A 17,705-nucleotide genomic window follows, 5' to 3' on the forward strand; every position below is an offset into this window, starting at 1 on the left:
CCAGAAACACACGGCGCTTTAATGGCGAGACCCACCAGCTTTCACTCCGGGACCCGCCGGGAGGAGGCTGCTGACGCTTTCCTGGCCGAGCCCTCGGCCGGCTGGGCCTGCTGTCAATGCACCTCTTCGTAAATGGGCTCCTCTTCCAGCCTGGGGGAACCACAGGACACTTGCCCTGGCGTGTGGCCTGGTGCCGGCCGCTGCCAGGCCCAGAGGACGCCCCAGCTGGCGGGAGTCGGCCAGGACGCCCAGCCTCGCCAACAGCCCCGCGCCGGGCAGTGCGGGGATTGCCGCGAATCGGGCTGAGCGCGCGCCTGCGGCCTAGGCCGGGCCTGCAGCAGGGCCCAGCTTGCTGGGATTCTTGTTCCTGCAGCCCTGTCTCCCCCCCGCAGAGCTGGGGGGCGGGGAGGGGCGAACGCAGGCAGCCTGTGGGCCTAAGCACACAGCGGGCGCCCCGGGGGCAAGGAGGGCTGCTGGTACCTGCTCACCTCCCCAGCTGCGAAACTTCCCCTCCAAAAAGATCGGAGGAACGCGTGGTCCTGCCGCACCCCGGAGCAGAACCAAACCATGGAGCTAGGAGCACGAGCTTGCGTGGGCCGAGCCACGTCCTCCGGGGAGCGGAGCCGGGGACACGAGAGCTCATGACGCTCGCTAGGTGCTGGTTAGTCTCTAAGGGGCCACAGGACCCACACGGCGCCCCCGCCCAGGTGGCAGCAAGGGAGGGGACTCGCCGACGTGTTCTGAACTCAAGCCCTGGCGGGCCCGGCCCTCCACGGACATTCGGGACGTGGAAATCTGGAGCCCCCTGAGGACTGCAGAAGAGAAACCAAACCCTCCCCCACCCCCGTTGCGTGTTTGCTTTCCACCGGCCGCCCTGGCTCAGAGGAGTGACCGGCGCAGTCAGCCGAGGCTGAGCAAGGGGAAGAAACCCGCTAGTGCCGTACAGGCCTGGGCTAGCCAGAGCCCCCAGACCGAACCCCGTGGGAAGGCTCCGAGGGAAGGGGGGGCGGTGCTGAGCGTTCTGAGTCGGGCGCTTTCACAGACGCCGGCTGAGGGCAGAAGCCCTGCAGCCCTTTGGCTAAGAAACCGGCGGCTTCGGCCCGCTGCGGTAGGATTCAGCGCCGCTGCGGGCCAGGCACAGGCTCCTGGCTCGGGGAGGGGCGGGAACAGCCCACGGCCACTGCACTCGGCTTCCTTGAGCACCTCGCCCCTGGACCGCGTGGCTGACCTGCCTCTCCGGGAAGGGAGCCGGTTCTGGCCTCCCGGGAGGCGGCACAAGGAGCCAGCCAAGGAGGTGGACGCGCAGGGGCCAACGGCGCCGTCTCCGCCCGTTGGGGCTGGGGACTGAACTGGAGCCGGGGGAGAGGGCGCCAGGCAGCAGGCGGGGAAAGCAGCCCGGGCAGAGGCCCCGTTTCTAGCACTCACCTCGGGGCAGGATTCAGCGCGGGCGTGGCCTTGCAGCCGGGCTCAGGAAGGGCTCTGGAACAGACAGGAAATGGCTCCACCGTGCTCCGGCAGCGCACACAGCACCTCCCCGCAGAGACTCGGCCGGCGGGCGGGGGGGGCTTTCCCCGTGGGCCCCAGCTCCCAGGGGGCTGGCGGGGCTCTGCGGAGAGCCAGGCCCAGGCAGCTGACTCGCACCGTGCAGGCTTTGGAAAGCCCCCAGGGCCCAGTGTGCACAGCACCCGCGAGCGGATCCAAGGGGACAGCCTGCCGGCAGGAGCGGGTCTGAGCGCTCGGCCCTCGGCAGCGCGGGGCAGGGGCAGGCTGAGTGGGGGAGGGGGTCACCGGAGGGGTGTCTAAAAAGTTCCCTCCCCCGTCGCAGCCTGAGCCGGGCTGGCGGAGGTGGAGAAGCAGGCGCTCTGGCCTGGGGATGTGCCACAGACACTAAGCGCGAGGGGCCGGGAGTGTAACCGTTTACCAGGGCATCTGTCCCACCCACGGCAGATACCGCCCAGCCCCCCATCTGCCCTCTCCATCGGCATCCCTGCCAGCCCATCTGCCTGCCTCACCGGGAGCAGAGGTGATGGAGGCGACGCAGCGGGGCCCTGCTGGCAAGAGCCAAGGATGGTACAAGGGAGCCCAGGCGGAACTGAAAAGCTGAGGGATCCCTCCAACCCCCCCGCCCCAATCTCAGCCCAGCGACCCCGTTGCTGCTGCCGGATCTGTCTGCTCCGGGAGCCCTGCTGATGCAGGCAGAGCTGCTGTCACCCTGCCGGACAGCTCCCTTGCACGGAGCAAGCCACTCCCTGCAAACGGGCTGCACGCCAGGCAGAGCCAGGCCCAGCAAACAAGGGGAGGAAGGCCTGGCACATCCTGGGCACGTGCAAATCCTGCGCCACCTCCCGGGGTCGCTTGGTCTGCCAGGTCCCTTCCCCTGGGGAACAGCAGCAGCCGCCAGAGTGGCACCTCAGAGCCAGCCTCTGCACCTCCCCCCCCCGTGCCCGCCCCTGCGCTGACACCGTGGGCACTCCCCCAGAGCAGCCCTGTTTCTGCAACTCCCCCGAGGCCCCTCCTCTGGGTGCTTCTTCCTGGAAGCGTTCTGAGCCCGGCCTGAAATCTAAGGGCTGCCAGAGCCCCTCTGCCCTTCCTCGGGGGGTGGGAAGAGGCCGACTGGGTGCTTCCAAACTGGTCCCTCCTCCCTGGAGACGTGTGTCATGCTGGCAGAGGGGACTCAGAGCAATGGGAACCGGTGTTTCCAAGACACGAGCTTGTTCCACCCGGAGCCGGCCTCCCCGCCCCGCCTGGGCTGTGCTCCATGGGACCCGGCGGCCACATTGCCCAGAGTTTCTTCAGCTCTTCGTTGGGCAGCCAGCCGGCTGACGTGCCCTGCGGGGGTTTCAGGGAAGCTGCCGCAATGGTGGCTCCCTTCAGTTTGCTCACAGGGCTCCGCGGGGGACCAGGAGCCTGTAACCTGCACCAGGGAGAGCGTCTCCTTTGAGGCTCCGCGAGCCTCTCAACCACGGGGGCCGCTTCATGCAATTTCTAATTCTACGCAGAATCCGTTCACTTGCCTCCTGACCTACCCACCAACCCCCTCTGCAGCCAGCAATAGCCCCTGGCAGGTACCGGGTACCTCCCGCCCTGCCGCTGGAGCTGGCTGCAGCCTCGCCAGCGCTGCCTGGTGCTTACCCGCTCGGCGGCTTGTCTTTGCGCACAGGACTTCGTTTCCTGAAAGAGGCGAGCAGAAGCTTGTGAGATGCAACTCCAGTGACACGGCCGCCCACGGGGCAAGGCAGGAGCCTGCAGACTTGTCGGAGTTCAGACAGCAGCAGCGCGACTCCCTGCCCACTTCTCACAAGCCAGCAGCCTCCCCCCCAGGCCAGGCCTCACGAGCCAGTGTGCCCTCCCCATCCCTGAGCCTGCACGTGCACCGCGCCCTACCTGCCTCATTCGTGGGGAGGGGGAGCTGCGGGAGAGCTTTGAGTGACCATGTCAGACACACCCTTCAGTTTTGGGGGGCAACTTTATCCTGGATTCCAAGGGGACTTAGGCACCCCAAAACTCCAGGGCTTTTGCAGATAACAATTAGCGGACAGGCGCACTTTATCTAATTGCTATAGAAAGATGGAAGATGCAGACAGACAAGCTCCCGGGACAGACTGGCTGCCATGGCTTTCCTCTCAGTGCTCAGAGGCCTGACGGTGCATTTCCAGTCGATAAGTGTTAGCGCCTTGTTCCAACGGGGACGTGTTACCCGGTAATCGACTGTCTGTGCGAGTGTGTCTGTGTGTCTGTCTGTTCAAGAACGCCTCCTGAACAGTCAGAGTTCGGGTCCCCAAACTGCGAGGCAGCTTCCTCTTCTCCACAGGGACAGCAAGGTCAGGGTGGGGCTGGGGTTGGGCCAGGATCATGGAGGCTGCGTCTAGACTGGCAGGATTTTCCGCACATGCTTTTAACGGAAAAGTTTTTCTGTTAAAAGCATTTGCAGGAAAGAGCCTCTGATTGGCACGGACGCTTTTCCACAAAAGCACTTTTTGCGGGAAAGCGTCTGTGCCAATGTAGACGCGGTTTTGCGCAAGAAAGCCCCGATCGCCATTTTCGCCACCACGTTGTCTGCCCTGGCCCTCTTGTGCAAAAGCATTTCCGGAAAAGGGCTTTTGCCCGAACGGGAGCAGCATAGCATTTCTGCAAGAACACTGACAATCTTACAGGAGATCGTCAGTGTTCTTGCGGAAATTCAAGCGGCCAGTGTAGGCAGCTTTTGCGGAAAAACTTGCCAGTCTAGACGCAGCCGCAATGTGCCAGGAACAAGATCGCTGCTCACAAAACCAACCAGAGAAGAGACAGACTCAGCAGGCAGTGAAAGGAGCTGGCTGGGGATGCGTCCCCCCCGCCCAGGACTGCCCCATCCCTGAACCTCCCAGCCCCAGGCACTCTTTAAGAGGCAGGGGGAGGAAGCTGAAACTCCCCCCCACCCTAATTCATACAGGGATGTTGCTGGCTGTTCCCCTTTGTCGGGAACCAGGGGGAAGTGCAGTTTGCTGCACCCCACACTCTGGCTGGGGAGCACAGGGGGCAGGTGAACTTGGACCTGCCCCAGCCAGGGGAGATGCCCCCTCCCGGGGCTGTGCCCACTGGAGCTGCAGTGGCCATGGACAGGGACTTCTCACCTGGCCCCAAGCTGCAGAAGTGAGGAGGGGTTGGGGGCGTCCTCTCTCCCCGGAGCAGCCTGCACCCGAGCCCCCCTCCCCAGCACACCCCAGAGCACTGACTGAAATGAAGACAAGCGCGCATTTGTTAAGGACCCACGCAACACTGGGTAAACCTGCCGGTTAGACAGAACGTCAAACCTCCTGAGCCGCTCGCTCCCCAGCGCAAACGAAGACACGCTGCAGGGCAAGGGACGGAAGGTGCAAAGACTCAAAAAACGGAAAAGCAATTTTAAATGGAACTTGCATTTACAAACAACTGATCTACCAGCCCGTTTTAGAACGTACTATCGGGATCCTGAGCAGGGACCGCCCGGGACCCAGCTGTGGCCCTTGCCCCTGCCGTTACAAAGGTAGATCCCCTGCCGTGGCTAAGACAATCTGCCTCTAGCAATGGCATTTCTGGGACACACTCGTATGTCACAGGAGTTACCGAGACCTGGGGCCAAGGCTGCGACAACCGGGGAGGATTCAGCCCCCCAGGAATTGAGAGGAAACAAGTCCTGGGGAGGCGCAGGATAATGCAAGAAGGGCCCTGGCGTGTTTGCGGAGGGAGCGGCAGAGGCGCGGACAGCAACGGCTGATTCCCAGCAGGAGCCAGGGCATGCGAAGCGCAGCACCCGCTGTTCCACGGACAGTACAGCTGCTCTTGGCGGGGGAGGCGTGAGGAGCCCAGCGCTTGGCAGGTCTCCTCCCTGCACAGAGGCAGGCCGGAAACGGTTCCCTGGCGCTCGTCACATCAGCGGGGAAGCAGGCAGCGGCGTGCCACAGGGCGGGCAGGCCCAGGTACAGGCCATTTCCCTGCAGTAACTGGGTGCCAGGTGCAGCCTGACAAACCAAGCCGGTCCAGGCTCCCTGCCAGAGGGGGCATTTGGGAACCACACTGGCCTCGCTCGGTGCAGGGGTGTCTGCCCCAGGCTCCCAAGGCAATACAAGCCCCACCCCCGACGCGGAGGGGCAGCCCCTCCGGGCGGCACAGCTCAGACACCCCCAGTTTCATGGGAGGAAGGCGGAGAGAGGGGAGCTGCTGGTTCCGCTGCTCAGGGACAGCCCTGGGCCAACAGCAACTCCACAATCTCACCCTGCCACCAAGCCACCAGCCTGGCCCACCCAGACTCGCCCCAGGACGCCTGCTGGGCCACACCCCCTCCTCCCTCCCGGTGCTCCGGGGCGGGGCAGGCTGGGGCCACACCCGCTCCTCCCTCCCGGTGCTCCGGGGCGGGGCAGGCTGGGGCCACACCCCCTCCTCCCTCCCGGTGCTCCGGGGCGGGGCAGGCTGGGGCCACACCCCCTCCTCCCTCCCGGTGCTCCGGGGCGGGGCAGGCTGGGGCCACACCCGCTCCTCCCTCCCGGTGCTCCGGGGCGGGGCAGGCTGGGGCCACACCCCCTCCTCCCTCCCGGTGCTCCGGGGCGGGGCAGGCTGGGGCCACACCCCCTCCTCCCTCCCGGTGCTCCGGGGCGGGGCAGGCTGGGGCCACACCCCCTCCTCCCTCCCGGTGCTCCGGGGCGGGGCAGGCTGGGGCCACACCCCCTCCTCCCTCCCGGTGCTCCGGGGCGGGGCAGGCTGGGGCCACACCCCCTCCTCCCTCCCGGTGCTCCGGGGCGGGGCAGGCTGGGGCCACACCCCCTCCTCCCTCCCGGTGCTCCGGGGCGGGGCAGGCTGGGGCCACACCCCCTCCTCCCTCCTGGTGCTCCGGGGCGGGGCAGGCTGGGGCCACACCCCCTCCTCCCTCCCGGTGCTCCGGGGCGGGGCGGGGCAGGCTGGGGCCATGCACTGCCCCACCACCCCATGGTGCTGGGAGAGGAGCCTGGCTGGAAGGGGCAGGACTGGGGGCTTGCCTCCCCCAGCTCTACCTTCACTCACAGCTGCTCCTATTCCCGTGGTCTGAAACTCGAGGGGGGCGCCCCGTCCTCTCCAGCACCCGGCACCCCAAGCAAGAGCCCCTCCTGCAGGCAGGCCAAACCCAGGATGCTGCCAAGATAAAGCCAGCCGGCACGGTGCTGCCTCTTCGGAACGGGCCGCTTGGGCCCCGCATCGGTCTCCAGGCAGCGGGAGCGGACGGGCGCCCGTGTTTCCCAAACCCTCGGCAAGCTGCCTGCCCCGGGGGGCTCCGGCTCCTGTTCTTCCCACTCACTTGGGTCCTGGGTGCAGCTCGCTGGGATCCACGTACATGCTCTCGGGCCGGGGCCTGCAACAACACAGAGGGCTCAGTGCCCCAGCCCGCACCAGCAGGGGTCGCCCCTACTGCTCTGACTTGGGGGCATCCCCCGGGGCAGCACAACCCCCTCCGGCAGGCACCAGGCTCCTGCCGTTGGGCCGTGCCCTTGCCTGCCGGGCCCCTCACACAGGCTGCCAGTCAAGGGAGCAGGGATAAGAAGTGACAGAGCCCCAGGGAGCCCGTTTCCCCCCCCCCCCCGGCCGAGAGGGGCCACACGCAGCTCAGAATGGCAGTTGACTTTGAAAGCCATCGACTCCCAAGGCAGGTCCCCCCCCCCAAGCTGTTCCCCGCGGCCCCAGGGCTTCCAGGAGAGCTGAAGCCAACGGAGAATTGAGGCTCTTTGGCCCCAGGATCTGAGCTGCAGCGCACAGCCTGGGGCCACAGGCCTGAAGCACCCAAGCTAAGCCACTTAGCGGGACGCCCTCGGCCCCTCCACCCACACAACTCAACAGGAACAATACAAGGACGCCGCACGTGCACGGCCAGGCTCGCTGACCACTCTCAGCCTTCCACGGTGGCTGTGTTCGACTCTGGGGGCGTCCACAACAGGAAACAGAAAGGGCCACTAGACGGCTCCCAAAGTATGAAAAGCTACCCAATTGCCATACACAACAGCACAGCACTCCCCATTACAACAACTGTGGTGCTGCACACTGCAACCTTAACTCTGCCCCACACCCCCCCTTTTGAACACCTCTTGCCCTAGAGCATTTTTCCTCAACACTGGTAGTTGTGGGTGTTTGTCGCAGCCGACGGTTGGGAGGCGGCGGCTCGGCCATGGTTAGCGTAGAGAAGGGTGGCTGACGGGGGTGATGCAAGGCCTGCACATGTGGGGGACAGAGTTAAGGCTGCGGTACATGAGCACTGGTGTTCAGCCATTGTGGTAATGGTCAGGTGTGTGTGTCTGTCCTGGGAGAAGTACAGGGTCTGCACTGTTAGAGGGCTCAGCTTAAGTGCCTGGCCTTTGTGGTTTGGGCTCAGGCATGCTGCATGCGCAGTAACACAACTCTTCACAAGAACACGTGTGTTTGTAAAGCTGATCTGAGGCTGGGATTTGGACACAGAGTGGACGGACCTATCGTGGTACAAATCCAGCCACTTTTTTCTCTCAGCAGCTGCACACAAGTGATCCTCTGCGATAGGCTAAAATTTGACAGAGGGTGGCAGACGAGGGAGAAAGGTTTTTCTGCACCCAGCCCACTCGCTGCAGCCCGCAGGCTCACGTATGCTCCCAGCCAATACCTCGGTCAGGCTTCCACGCACGGCATCTCAGCTTCCAATCAGAATGTGACACGCTGCCTAAAAAGTTTCTTAAAAGCAACATTTTTGCACCATCTTCCCCCCCCCCCCCCACAAATCTCTGTGCTCTCGGCTTGGCGCTGCAGACAGGTTTGAGGTACGGATTGGCCAGCGAGGCCAAAACGGCCAGATTTAAAGGCTTCCTACCATACAAAAGGTTTGAAGAGAAACCAGACAAGCGCCACACAGAACAGGCCACAAAACGACCCCAACCGCCCCTGCTCTGGACACGCCTTCCTGCCGGGCTCCCGGAGAACGGATCACAGTGCCTCAATTCACGGAGCAGGGAGGGGTCTTTGGGGGAGAGACGCTGCCGCAGTCACTGTCCACACCTGCAGCCCCAAGCCCCTCTTCCCTCCAGCCCAGGGCCCCCCCGACACGGAAAAACCAGCCACGATGCTGCAAAGGACAATGGGCAGGGAGACACGGATCCGCCCCACACGTCTTGCTGCTCCCTGGTGCTGGGCTGAAGGGGGCCTTGGCTGAGCAGCCCTGCAGAGAACCCGATAAGCAATGGTGGGATGGATCCCTGCCTCGCCCCATGCCCACCCTGCCCCAGGCAGAGCAGCAGGGCGCCAGCCTCCGTGGCCGGGGACGCCTGAGCGCACCGCATGCTCTCCCTGGTGCACGGGGCACTCGGCTCATGCTGGAACCCCTGGGGCTGAAGCGAGGGGAAGGACACGTAACCGGCAGCGCGCGGACGTCGCTGCTCCAGGCCCCGCGAGCGGCAGGAGCCGTGTCGGGAGGAGGAGCGCTCCCGTTCGGCATCACACCGTCCACCCGGCGGCGTAACTCCTAGGGCGCCACAGGCTGGCTGATTCCCCCGGAGCACACGCGTCCTGCTGACGTGAGCTGCAGTGCAGGTACGGCCCAACGGGGAGGCAAGAACGGCGTGAACCGCCGGGGAGGCAGCTGGGGTGCAAGGGGAGTTAGGAGGAGGAACGGGCTCGAACTAAGCAAGAAAACGTAAACGCAGGAGGACAGGGAGGAGCCTCTCCGCCGAAGCGCCACTGCTCGGAACGATGCACCAGAGCGCGGGCTGCAGGGGAGTCCCGGCCTGGCCCCCGGAGATGGACAAGGCTGCGTCTGACGCGTCTTCTCCCTGCCTGGGGGCTTTCCATGGGCGCTTGGCCACTGAGCCGCCATTTCGAGCGAAAGATCTCGACTCGCTGCAGTGCGACGGCAACACGCCCCCCCCGGGCCAGCCGCCCTGTGACCGCTCCCGGGAAGAGCGGATTCTCCTTCCCCGGCCCCGGCCGCACTTACTGTACGAACCCGGGCGCTGAGACTTACAGGATGGCGGGGGGGCCGGGGGCTTCTTGGCCGAGCAGCCTTGAAAACAAGAGACGGGTGTTAGCGGAGAAGGCGGCGGGGGGGAAACGCGCACGGTCTGGCTGCTGGGTCGGAGGCACCTTGCCGGGGACTCGGGGCCACTGGCCCCTTTCCTGTCAGCCAGGCCAGCACCAGAACGGTTCTGAGGAACCCAACGGGCTTAGCCCACTGAGGGGCCTCGTCAGCTCCCCAGGGCGCAGCATCCAGCAGCAGCAGTGCGGGGCAGAGGGCCAGGGCGCTACCAGCTGTCACGCGGCTGCACCTGTCACTCACCGTTGCTCCCGGGCCGGGCGGAGGACGAGGGCCACTGCCAGGAGAAGCACAGTGAGGGCGCACACATTGAGACAGGCCAAGGTGGCAACAATGGCTGCAGGGGTGGCCTGGCCCGGCCCGCCGGGGCACTCGCACGTCTCTGACGCTGCAGGGACACAGGGAGCGCCCAGCTCAGGGAACAGAGGCTGGCTCCACCGTGCGCCTCCCAGCAACCCGCCCATCAGGGACTCGGTCAGACCCCCCCCCTCTGATCACAGTGGCTCTTAGCCAGGGGACGTGCACCTCTCGGGAGCCACACAGGCCCCCCAGGGACATCCCTTCACAGCCGGCTACAGAAACGCACCAGCGAAGTCGGCACAACCCAGTGTCAGGCAGACAGTGGCCTGTTCCTACCGCTCTACAGACTGCACACTGACGGCAGGTGCACGGTTTAAATCCCAGTCGCTTTCCTGGATAATTACACGGCAAACCGAGCACGTCGGCAATTTGCCAGCAATGGGGCGGCTGGGACTCGTGTGTACGGATAGAATCGTAGAATCATAGAATACTAGGACTGGAAGGGACCTTGAGAGGTCATCGAGTCCAGTCCCCTGCCCTCGTGGCAGGACCAAATACTGTCTAGACCATCCCTGATAGACATTTCTCTAACCTGCTCTTAAATATCTCCAGAGATGGGGATTCCACAACCTCCCTGGGCAATTTATTCCAGTGTTTAACCACCCTGACAGGTAGGAACTTTTTCCTAGGATAAGTGCAGTGAAACTTGGGTGTGCAAGACAACCCAGCCCCCTAGAAGTGGTTCAGTTGTCTGGAAAGGTTGAGCGCCGCTGCCTTGCACAGTATGCAGCCTGCCCCTCACAATAACCCTCCCACAGCTCACACCATCCCCCTTTCTCCCTACGTCTGCCCCCCCTCGCAACCCTGTTCTCAGCCTGGCATCTCACTGGAACCTGGGCCCCTACTTGGCCAATAGATCTCTCACATGGCGTGACCCCCGCATCTCAAAATCTCCTAAACTTACGTCTATACTGAAGCACCCACAATAACCCCTCCACACACACCCAGCTGTAGCATGTAACAATCTCCCCTCCGCACACCCAGCTGTAATGTCACAATCACCCCTCCGCACACCCAGCTGTAGCATGTCACAATCACCCCTCCGCACACCCAGCTGTAGCATGTCACAATCACCCCTCCACACACCCAGCTGTAGCATGTCACAATCGTCCCTCCGCACACCCAGCTGTAATGTCACAATCGCCCCTCCGCACACCCAGCTGTAGCATGTCACAATCGCCCCTCCGCACACCCAGCTGTAGCATGTCACAATCGTCCCTCCGCACACCCAGCTGTAATGTCACAATCGCCCCTCCGCACACCCAGCTGTAATGTCACAATCACCCCTCCGCACACCCAGCTGTAGTATGTCACAATCGCCCCTCCACCCACCTGCTCACCAACCGCAGCACTGTCATAGCCAGCAAGAAGAGAGCATCTGGCTAAATCACATGGTCACCACCATTTTCTCAAGCATCCCCTACACACTCACAACAGCTGCCACACACACTACAGCATCTCTCAGTAACTGGCACTGCGATGCCCTGACTGATGGGAACACACCCTGACAAAGCAGCATCTCAGAATAACCCCTCCCCCTGCAGCCCCAGCGCCGCCGTGTCACAATAACCCCTCCCTGCGACTGCAGCGGGTCACAATAGACGAAGGCTGCTCCCTGCCCGCCGCTCGCCAAGCGGCCCCTCGGTAGAGGCTGGCTAAGGAGGTAGCCAAGGGGCTGGACCGCTCCTGTGGATTTCCCAGACTCTTCCGCAGCCAGGGGCAGCCCCGGCAGAGCAGCAGAAAGCTCCCCAGCCAGTATTTAGCAGGACGGCCCCGGGCATTACTGGCCTGCCAGTCTGACACCAACCCAGGCACTGGAGCGGAGCCCGACACGGCGTGTGCGAAGCGGGAATTGTCCTTGCGAGCCTTCGTTTCCCCAACACTTTGCGCAGCTCCCAGGGGGACGACTCCAGGCTGCACCCGGGCAGGCTAAGGGACATGGGGTGTCCATCACCTCCCCGGCTGGGGACCGCGGAGTTGCTAGGAAACTGGCCGGAACGGCTCCCGCTCAGCCAGGGGGCCAGGAGACGCAAGCTCGGAGAGCTCCTGGGTTCCCGCCCTGCTGCGGGGAGACCTGTGACCCCATGGGCCTGAGCTGCATGTTCCCCAGGGGTTGCTCCACCCCCCTCCTGAGGCCCCACCCTTAATCCACCTCTTCCTGCCCCTCCCGGCTCTCCCCCACAGCCCGTTGGGCAGCACCCGTGAGCTGATCAGAGCACACACTTGACTGGCAGCCAGCTGGGGCTGGGGGAGCTGAGCCCCCACAACTGCAAGAAAACCCCCCAGGGACAGCGGGAGGCGGCGGCTCCTCCGAGGGGACAAAGGGACAGCTGTGGCTGCCTTCCCGTCTCAGCAGCAGGGCCGGGGGACGGTCCCAGCGCAGCCCAACCGCCGCTGCTACCGCCCCATTCCCACCGGGGTCACTCGGCGCCGGGGAGTCCCACGCAAGGGAGATGCACCGAGAACTGCGGGACCCCGGGAAGCCACTTGTTGGAACAGTTCCAGCTCCGAGCCTCCCCCTAAGCAGCCACCTCTCCCAGCCGACTCCAGCCCCCGGACCGCAGGGTCCATGTGGCCACGTGCCCGCCCAGTGCCGGGGGCCAATGGCGGCAGCAGGCTGGAACGGCTACCCCAGTTGAACGCTCAGCCCCAAGAGCCCTGCAGGGGCCGAGCCGGCGTGAGGACGTGCCAGAGAATCGCAGAATCCCACGGCTGGAAGGGACCTCAGGGATCACCGAGTCCAGCCCCCAGCCCAAAGCAGGGCCAGCCCCGACTCAACCAGCCCAGCCAGGGCTTGGTCAAGCCGGGATTTAAAAACCTTCCACCCCCTCCTTAGGGAACCTAGTTTGAAGCCCCCTCACTAGCTTAGCAAGCCTGCGAAGACGCTCCTCCTTTGGTGGATCCCATCTCTTCCTAGCAACCCGTGTTCCTGGAACAGCCCATGCAAGGCCCCTCTCCACCATCCCCGGAGCAACCAGGCCGGTACCACTGCACATCGCTGGTCCCTCCACGGGCCTTTCCCTTCGAAGGGAGGAGGGACGAGAAGCCGACTTCTCTGCGTAGGCCAAGGCAAGCGCGGCAGAGAGCGCCCTGTTCTGCCATGCGCCTTCCGGGGGCCTCCAGCACACAGCAAGCTCTAGGAGGCTGCTCCGGCCGCGTTACAGGACCCAGGCAGCTTTGACAGCGGCTGCGGAGGCAGCAGAGAGCATCTTGCCCTGCAGACACGAACTCGGGCCGTCCAGCTCCCCCCGCCGGGGCGGGACGCCAGAGCGCACCGTGGGGGAGGGGCGGCAAAGCAGTCGGGGCTCTCCGATAGACACAGTTTTTATTAACAAGGGAGAGGGCCCTAGTGGCCAACGTACAAGACGGAATTGACTGGCTGGCACCAGCCCCGCGGCTTGGCCCGGCTCCGAGGGGCGCTGCAGCTGCACTGCGCTACAGCCCCGAGTACCCCGAGCCACCGGGACAAGAGCTCCCCAAGCCGCGAGGCAGCCACCGCGGGACGCAGGCAGGACGGGGGTGATGCAGCGGGGCGCCGGGGTCCGTGGGGAGGCCCGATTCTAGCTGCAGTTCTTAGGCAGGCGATAGACACCGCCCGAGTAGATGAGCTGCTGGTCCCGGACTTTCTTCTGCAGGAAGCCCTGCAGCTCCTGGATGTCGATCTCGGTCACCACGGGGCCCGTCATCACAAACATCTTCAGCATGCTGTGAATCCGCTCCAAGGACAGGCTCTCCAGGTTGGTCAGCATCGCCTGGATGTACGTCCAGAAAAGCTGCAGCGGGACACAGGAGGGCAGGGGTCAATCCCAGCCCGGCCCCCGCCCCCCCCCGAGCCTTGTATACGCCAGGGACAGGCATGAGGAGCGCAGGCACCCCGAGTCAGCGGGACAGGTCTGTAGGGCTGGCAGAACATGGGCTGCACTCCGCTGCGTCCAGCGCCCCGCAGCCGCCCCAGGGCGGTGCCCCAGCGCCGCGCAGCCCCCCCAGGGCGGTGCCCCAGCGCCGCGCAGCCCCCCCAGGGCGGTGCCCCAGCGCCGCGCAGCCCCCCCAGGGAGGTGCCCCAGAGCGCAGCCCCAGGGCGCTGCAGAAACAAGCTCCAGCCAGCGGCACACGAATGAGTCTAGCGGCCAAGGGCAGGGTGAGCCCCTCCACGCCCCGCGGCAGCTCCCAGTGCCCACCCTCACAGGCAGCTTCCTGCTGCTGGACTCCACCCCCTCCCCAGGAACCCAGAGCACGGCCCAGGGCCCCTCTGGCGGCCAGGGGCGATTCCGAGCCAGCACCCGCGGCTGGGCGAGCTGCTAACGGAGGTGACTGGACCAAGCAACAACCCACCGCCCAGAGGAGAGGGCAGGGCCTCCCAGGCTGGCAATGCCCCAGGGGCTGAGCAAAGTACCTGCAGCTCCTCCTCCTTCTGGTCAGCCTGGGAAGCCATGGCCGAGTCCCCCTCCTCATCGCTGTCGATCAGAACCACCTTGTCCACCTGGTCCTTCTGCTCCTCCTCGATCACGGTGAAGGTGCCCGGGGGGTCCTCCCGCAGGACGCCCTGCTGCAGCCACAGGGTCATCTTCCGCCGCAGCGACGTCACGGGCACCTTCAGCACCTCGCTCAGCTCCGCCAGAGCCCACGTGCCTGGGGGGGCCCCGGGCGCCCCAAGGAGCCGCAGCGTCACTCCCGGGCTGGGGGCTGGACCCGACGCGGGACAGGCCTGAGCCCGCCTCCCACCAGCACCCGCACGGCCAGGGCAGGTCACAGGGGCACCCAGCCCAGAGCCCTGCCAAACCCGGGGGGCTACTCTGGGACCACCCGATCCTCCCGCGCCCTGGGCGCCAAGGGCTGGCTCAGACGCCTGGCAGGGTTCCAGCCCTTGCAGCGGTGTCTGCCTCGTTCCGTCTCAACGGCCAGGCCTCTTCTGAACCTGCTACGCCCTCGGCGTCTCTAGCCGCTGGAGTCCTGCGGGCTACTTACGCCGGGCACGAGGCTGGCTTCCGTTTGCCAGGCCAGCCATGCTGCCCTGCACTTTCCCTGAGCGCAGGAGTCAGATTCATCCCCCCTATCGCCTCTCCTCTCCCCTCAGTCAGCCTGGCCCCTAGCTGGAAACAGGCACCGAGCTGCGGGAGCTGCTGCGGAGGCTCTGCGGCCGAGATGGCTCTGAACTGGCACCCCAGGGAGGGGGCTGGGCAGGGCATGAGAGCAGGGAGCGGGCAGGCAGCCGTGGCAGGAACTGAGCTGCCAGCAGGCAGAGAACCAGGGCCCTGGCACCGTGCTCCAGGAAGCAGGCTGTGTGCCGACTGCCGCGAGGGGAACAGGCCGCTCGGAGCAGCACGAAGAGCAGCGGGGCCGTGGTCTGGGTCAGGGGCGGTGGGCGCGAGGGGGCCGTGAACACCCCCGGGCCTCACTCACTCTTGCTCTGGAAGTGCAGGATGATGGCTGCGTGCACCGGGGACACGGAGAGGGAGACCGTGCGATCCGCCAGCTCCACATCCAGGGTCACCAGGCCCAGGTGATGCTTCCAGTTGAGAGTCCTCATGGCCTGGAAGCGGAAGCAGCAGCTGCTCACCCCTCCCGTGCATGGCAGGGCGCTCGCGGGCAGCTGGCAGGCTGGGCGCTGGGACAGCCCCCTCCCCCGTGCTCAGCCCCATTCGGCCACTGCCCTCCGCCCAGACACAGGCGCAGCCGCTGAGGCCATCGCCCTGCCCCTTCCCCGACAGCTGCCCAGCCCTCTGGGGCCGGCCCTCCTGGCCCGCCCTCCCTCCCCATACAGGCCACTGTGCAGCCCCTCCCCCCAGCTGCATTCCCCATCGACACCGGCTAGGAGTGCGCAGTACCGGGCATGGGAGCCACTAGCCAGGCATTGCTTATCGGCTAGTCGACTTGCGACTCAATTAGTTGCTTCCCCCCACCAGAGAGAGGCAATCGGGCGGGGGGGGAAGGAGGGGGATGGAGCAGGAGGGTCCGGTGCTGGGGGAGCCGGCTTAAAAGCTGGTTCCCCCCAGCACAGTCTCCGTGGGGAAAGGGGCAGGGACCCCGCGGGGAAGCGGTGGCGCTGCCGCCTTTGCAATGCACAGAGCCCTGCTGGCACTTGCTACGCTGCCGAAGCAGAGGCGCTGCGGGGGCCGCTGGGGACTAAGCCCCCGGGAGGGCGGGGCCGGCTCGAGAACCGTGCTCCCCGCGGAAGAGCCGGCAGGACACTCTGGCTACGTTCCAAGGCGGAGGCGCCCTTATCGACTACGCGCGGTGTCGGTGCAAACGACACGTAAACGGAACGGCCTCTGCGGCGCTGCTCCCCTCCTGAAGCGGGGCCGAGGGGCCGGGCTGGGGGCTTCGCTAGCTCCAAGGCAGCCTGGTCCAGCTGGTCACAGGGCTCCCTCACCTTTAACTTCTCGTACTTCTTGGAGTAGGCGTCCATGGCCTCCTTGATCTGCTCCGGGAGCTCCAGCTTCTCCTCCTTCAGGGGCGGCCAGAACTCGCTGGACAGGACGACGGCAACGAGGCTGAAGGGGGCCCGCTCCCCCTCTGGGAGCTTCTCCTCCTCGTCCCGGATGTTGGTGTTGATGCGCCGCGAGTCGGCCATATCCTGCGGAGAGGCAGGCCAAGCACTCAGCTCCAAGCGCCGGCTCCTCTCCTGGCAGGCGCCGGAGCAGAGCCGGGCTGGGCCCCGCGTCACGGGGCCGTTGCCAGAGCAGACTTGAGCTGGAGAAGGGGGCATGAGAACAGTCGGGGAGAGGACGGGGACACGGCAGGCCGTCGCCATTTCCCCCCGCGCGCTGAAGAGGGCGCCAGTCCGGTGCTCGCGCACCCGGCAGGGAGACGCTGGGATCGCCCCATGCCTGCAGGCACAATGCTGCCTCTGCTGGGCCCGCTCGGGGACAGATGGGACGGCCCCGGCTCTCCAGCCCACCCCGCTCACAGCTGCAACACGCAGGACCTGACCCCAGTCCTGGGACCCCCAAAGCACCCCCTCCCCCTCTCACCCAGGGCCACAGCGAGGCCCTCCCATTGCTCACAAGACTTCTGCCCCCGCCACAGGCCTCACAGCAGCCCCCCCACGGGGGCTCATTTCAAACCAGGCCCCCCCGCACCCCCCCAGCAGGACCAAGGACCTACTTTTAACATGACCTCGCAGTAGTGCATCTGGGCTTCCCCAAAGCGCAGCTTCAGCAGCTCCACGTTGCGGATCTCCCTGGCAACAGAGGGGCAGCGATCGCAAGCAAGACCGAGGAGGGAGAAGCCGAGGCCGGCCTCATACCCGCCCCCCAGGCAGAGCCCGGCAGGCGCCCACGGCAGCCCTACGGACCAGCTGCCCCTGCAGCCTCTGCTAACTCGGGGTGGTGCCAGGCATGGAGGGACCCACCAACACGCAGCACTTCTACCCCAATCCTGGGACTGCTGCACGAACTTCCCACCCCCCGCGGCCGGGCTGGCAGTTGGTACCTGCCCCCGCCACGCCTACCTCACAATGCGCAGCATCCCCTGGCCCCCTCGCCAGCCAGAGCGCCGGGCACGGGGGGGGGCTCATAACCCCCTTCCGAAGGGGGAAGCGAGCGGGACTTTGCCAAGGGCAGCGAGCCAGTCAGAGGAGGAGCTGGGGATGTAATCCCGGTCTCCTGACCCCCGGTCCTGTGCTCTCCTCACTGGCAATGCTGCCTCCCCACAGAACAGCCTCTGCAGGCCTTCAGTGTGATGGAGCCAGGAGGATCCTGGGGGGGGCAGGGGGACCTGCTCTTCCCTGGACTCCACTGCTCCTTCCCCGGAGCCGCCATGTCCCTGCCTCCAAGTGTCTCAGGGCTCCACTGGCATGTGGGGCAGCCCCATG

The 17,705-nt window shown here is 65.5% G+C and overlaps 1 protein-coding gene across 4 annotated transcripts in view; it reads right to left on the reverse strand.

The window, feature by feature from the left end:
- Positions 1-17,705, reverse strand: part of ANAPC2 (anaphase promoting complex subunit 2) — a 27,538-nt gene continuing 9,833 nt past the window's right edge. For 2 of the 4 annotated variants that reach the window (XM_075905530.2, XM_075905529.2), the window contains exons 9-13: positions 16,997-17,072; positions 16,263-16,466; positions 15,293-15,422; positions 14,286-14,521; positions 13,201-13,665 (exon numbers count right to left, since the gene is read on the reverse strand). In XM_075905530.2, the coding sequence (XP_075761645.1) occupies positions 13,453-13,665; positions 14,286-14,521; positions 15,293-15,422; positions 16,263-16,466; positions 16,997-17,072 (859 nt within the window). In that variant the 3' untranslated portion in view covers positions 13,201-13,452. Of the gene's footprint in view, positions 151-1,425; positions 1,480-3,132; positions 3,172-6,456; positions 6,842-13,200; positions 13,666-14,285; positions 14,522-15,292; positions 15,423-16,262; positions 16,467-16,996; positions 17,073-17,705 lie in introns of those variants that run through there. The other 2 variants (XM_089772925.1, XM_089772924.1) reach the window with 2 other exon arrangements.

The sequence above is a fragment of the Pelodiscus sinensis genome, chromosome 23 (assembly GCF_052426305.1).
Source record: "Pelodiscus sinensis isolate ZL-2025 chromosome 23, ASM5242630v1, whole genome shotgun sequence".
NCBI lineage: Eukaryota > Metazoa > Chordata > Testudines > Trionychidae > Pelodiscus > Pelodiscus sinensis.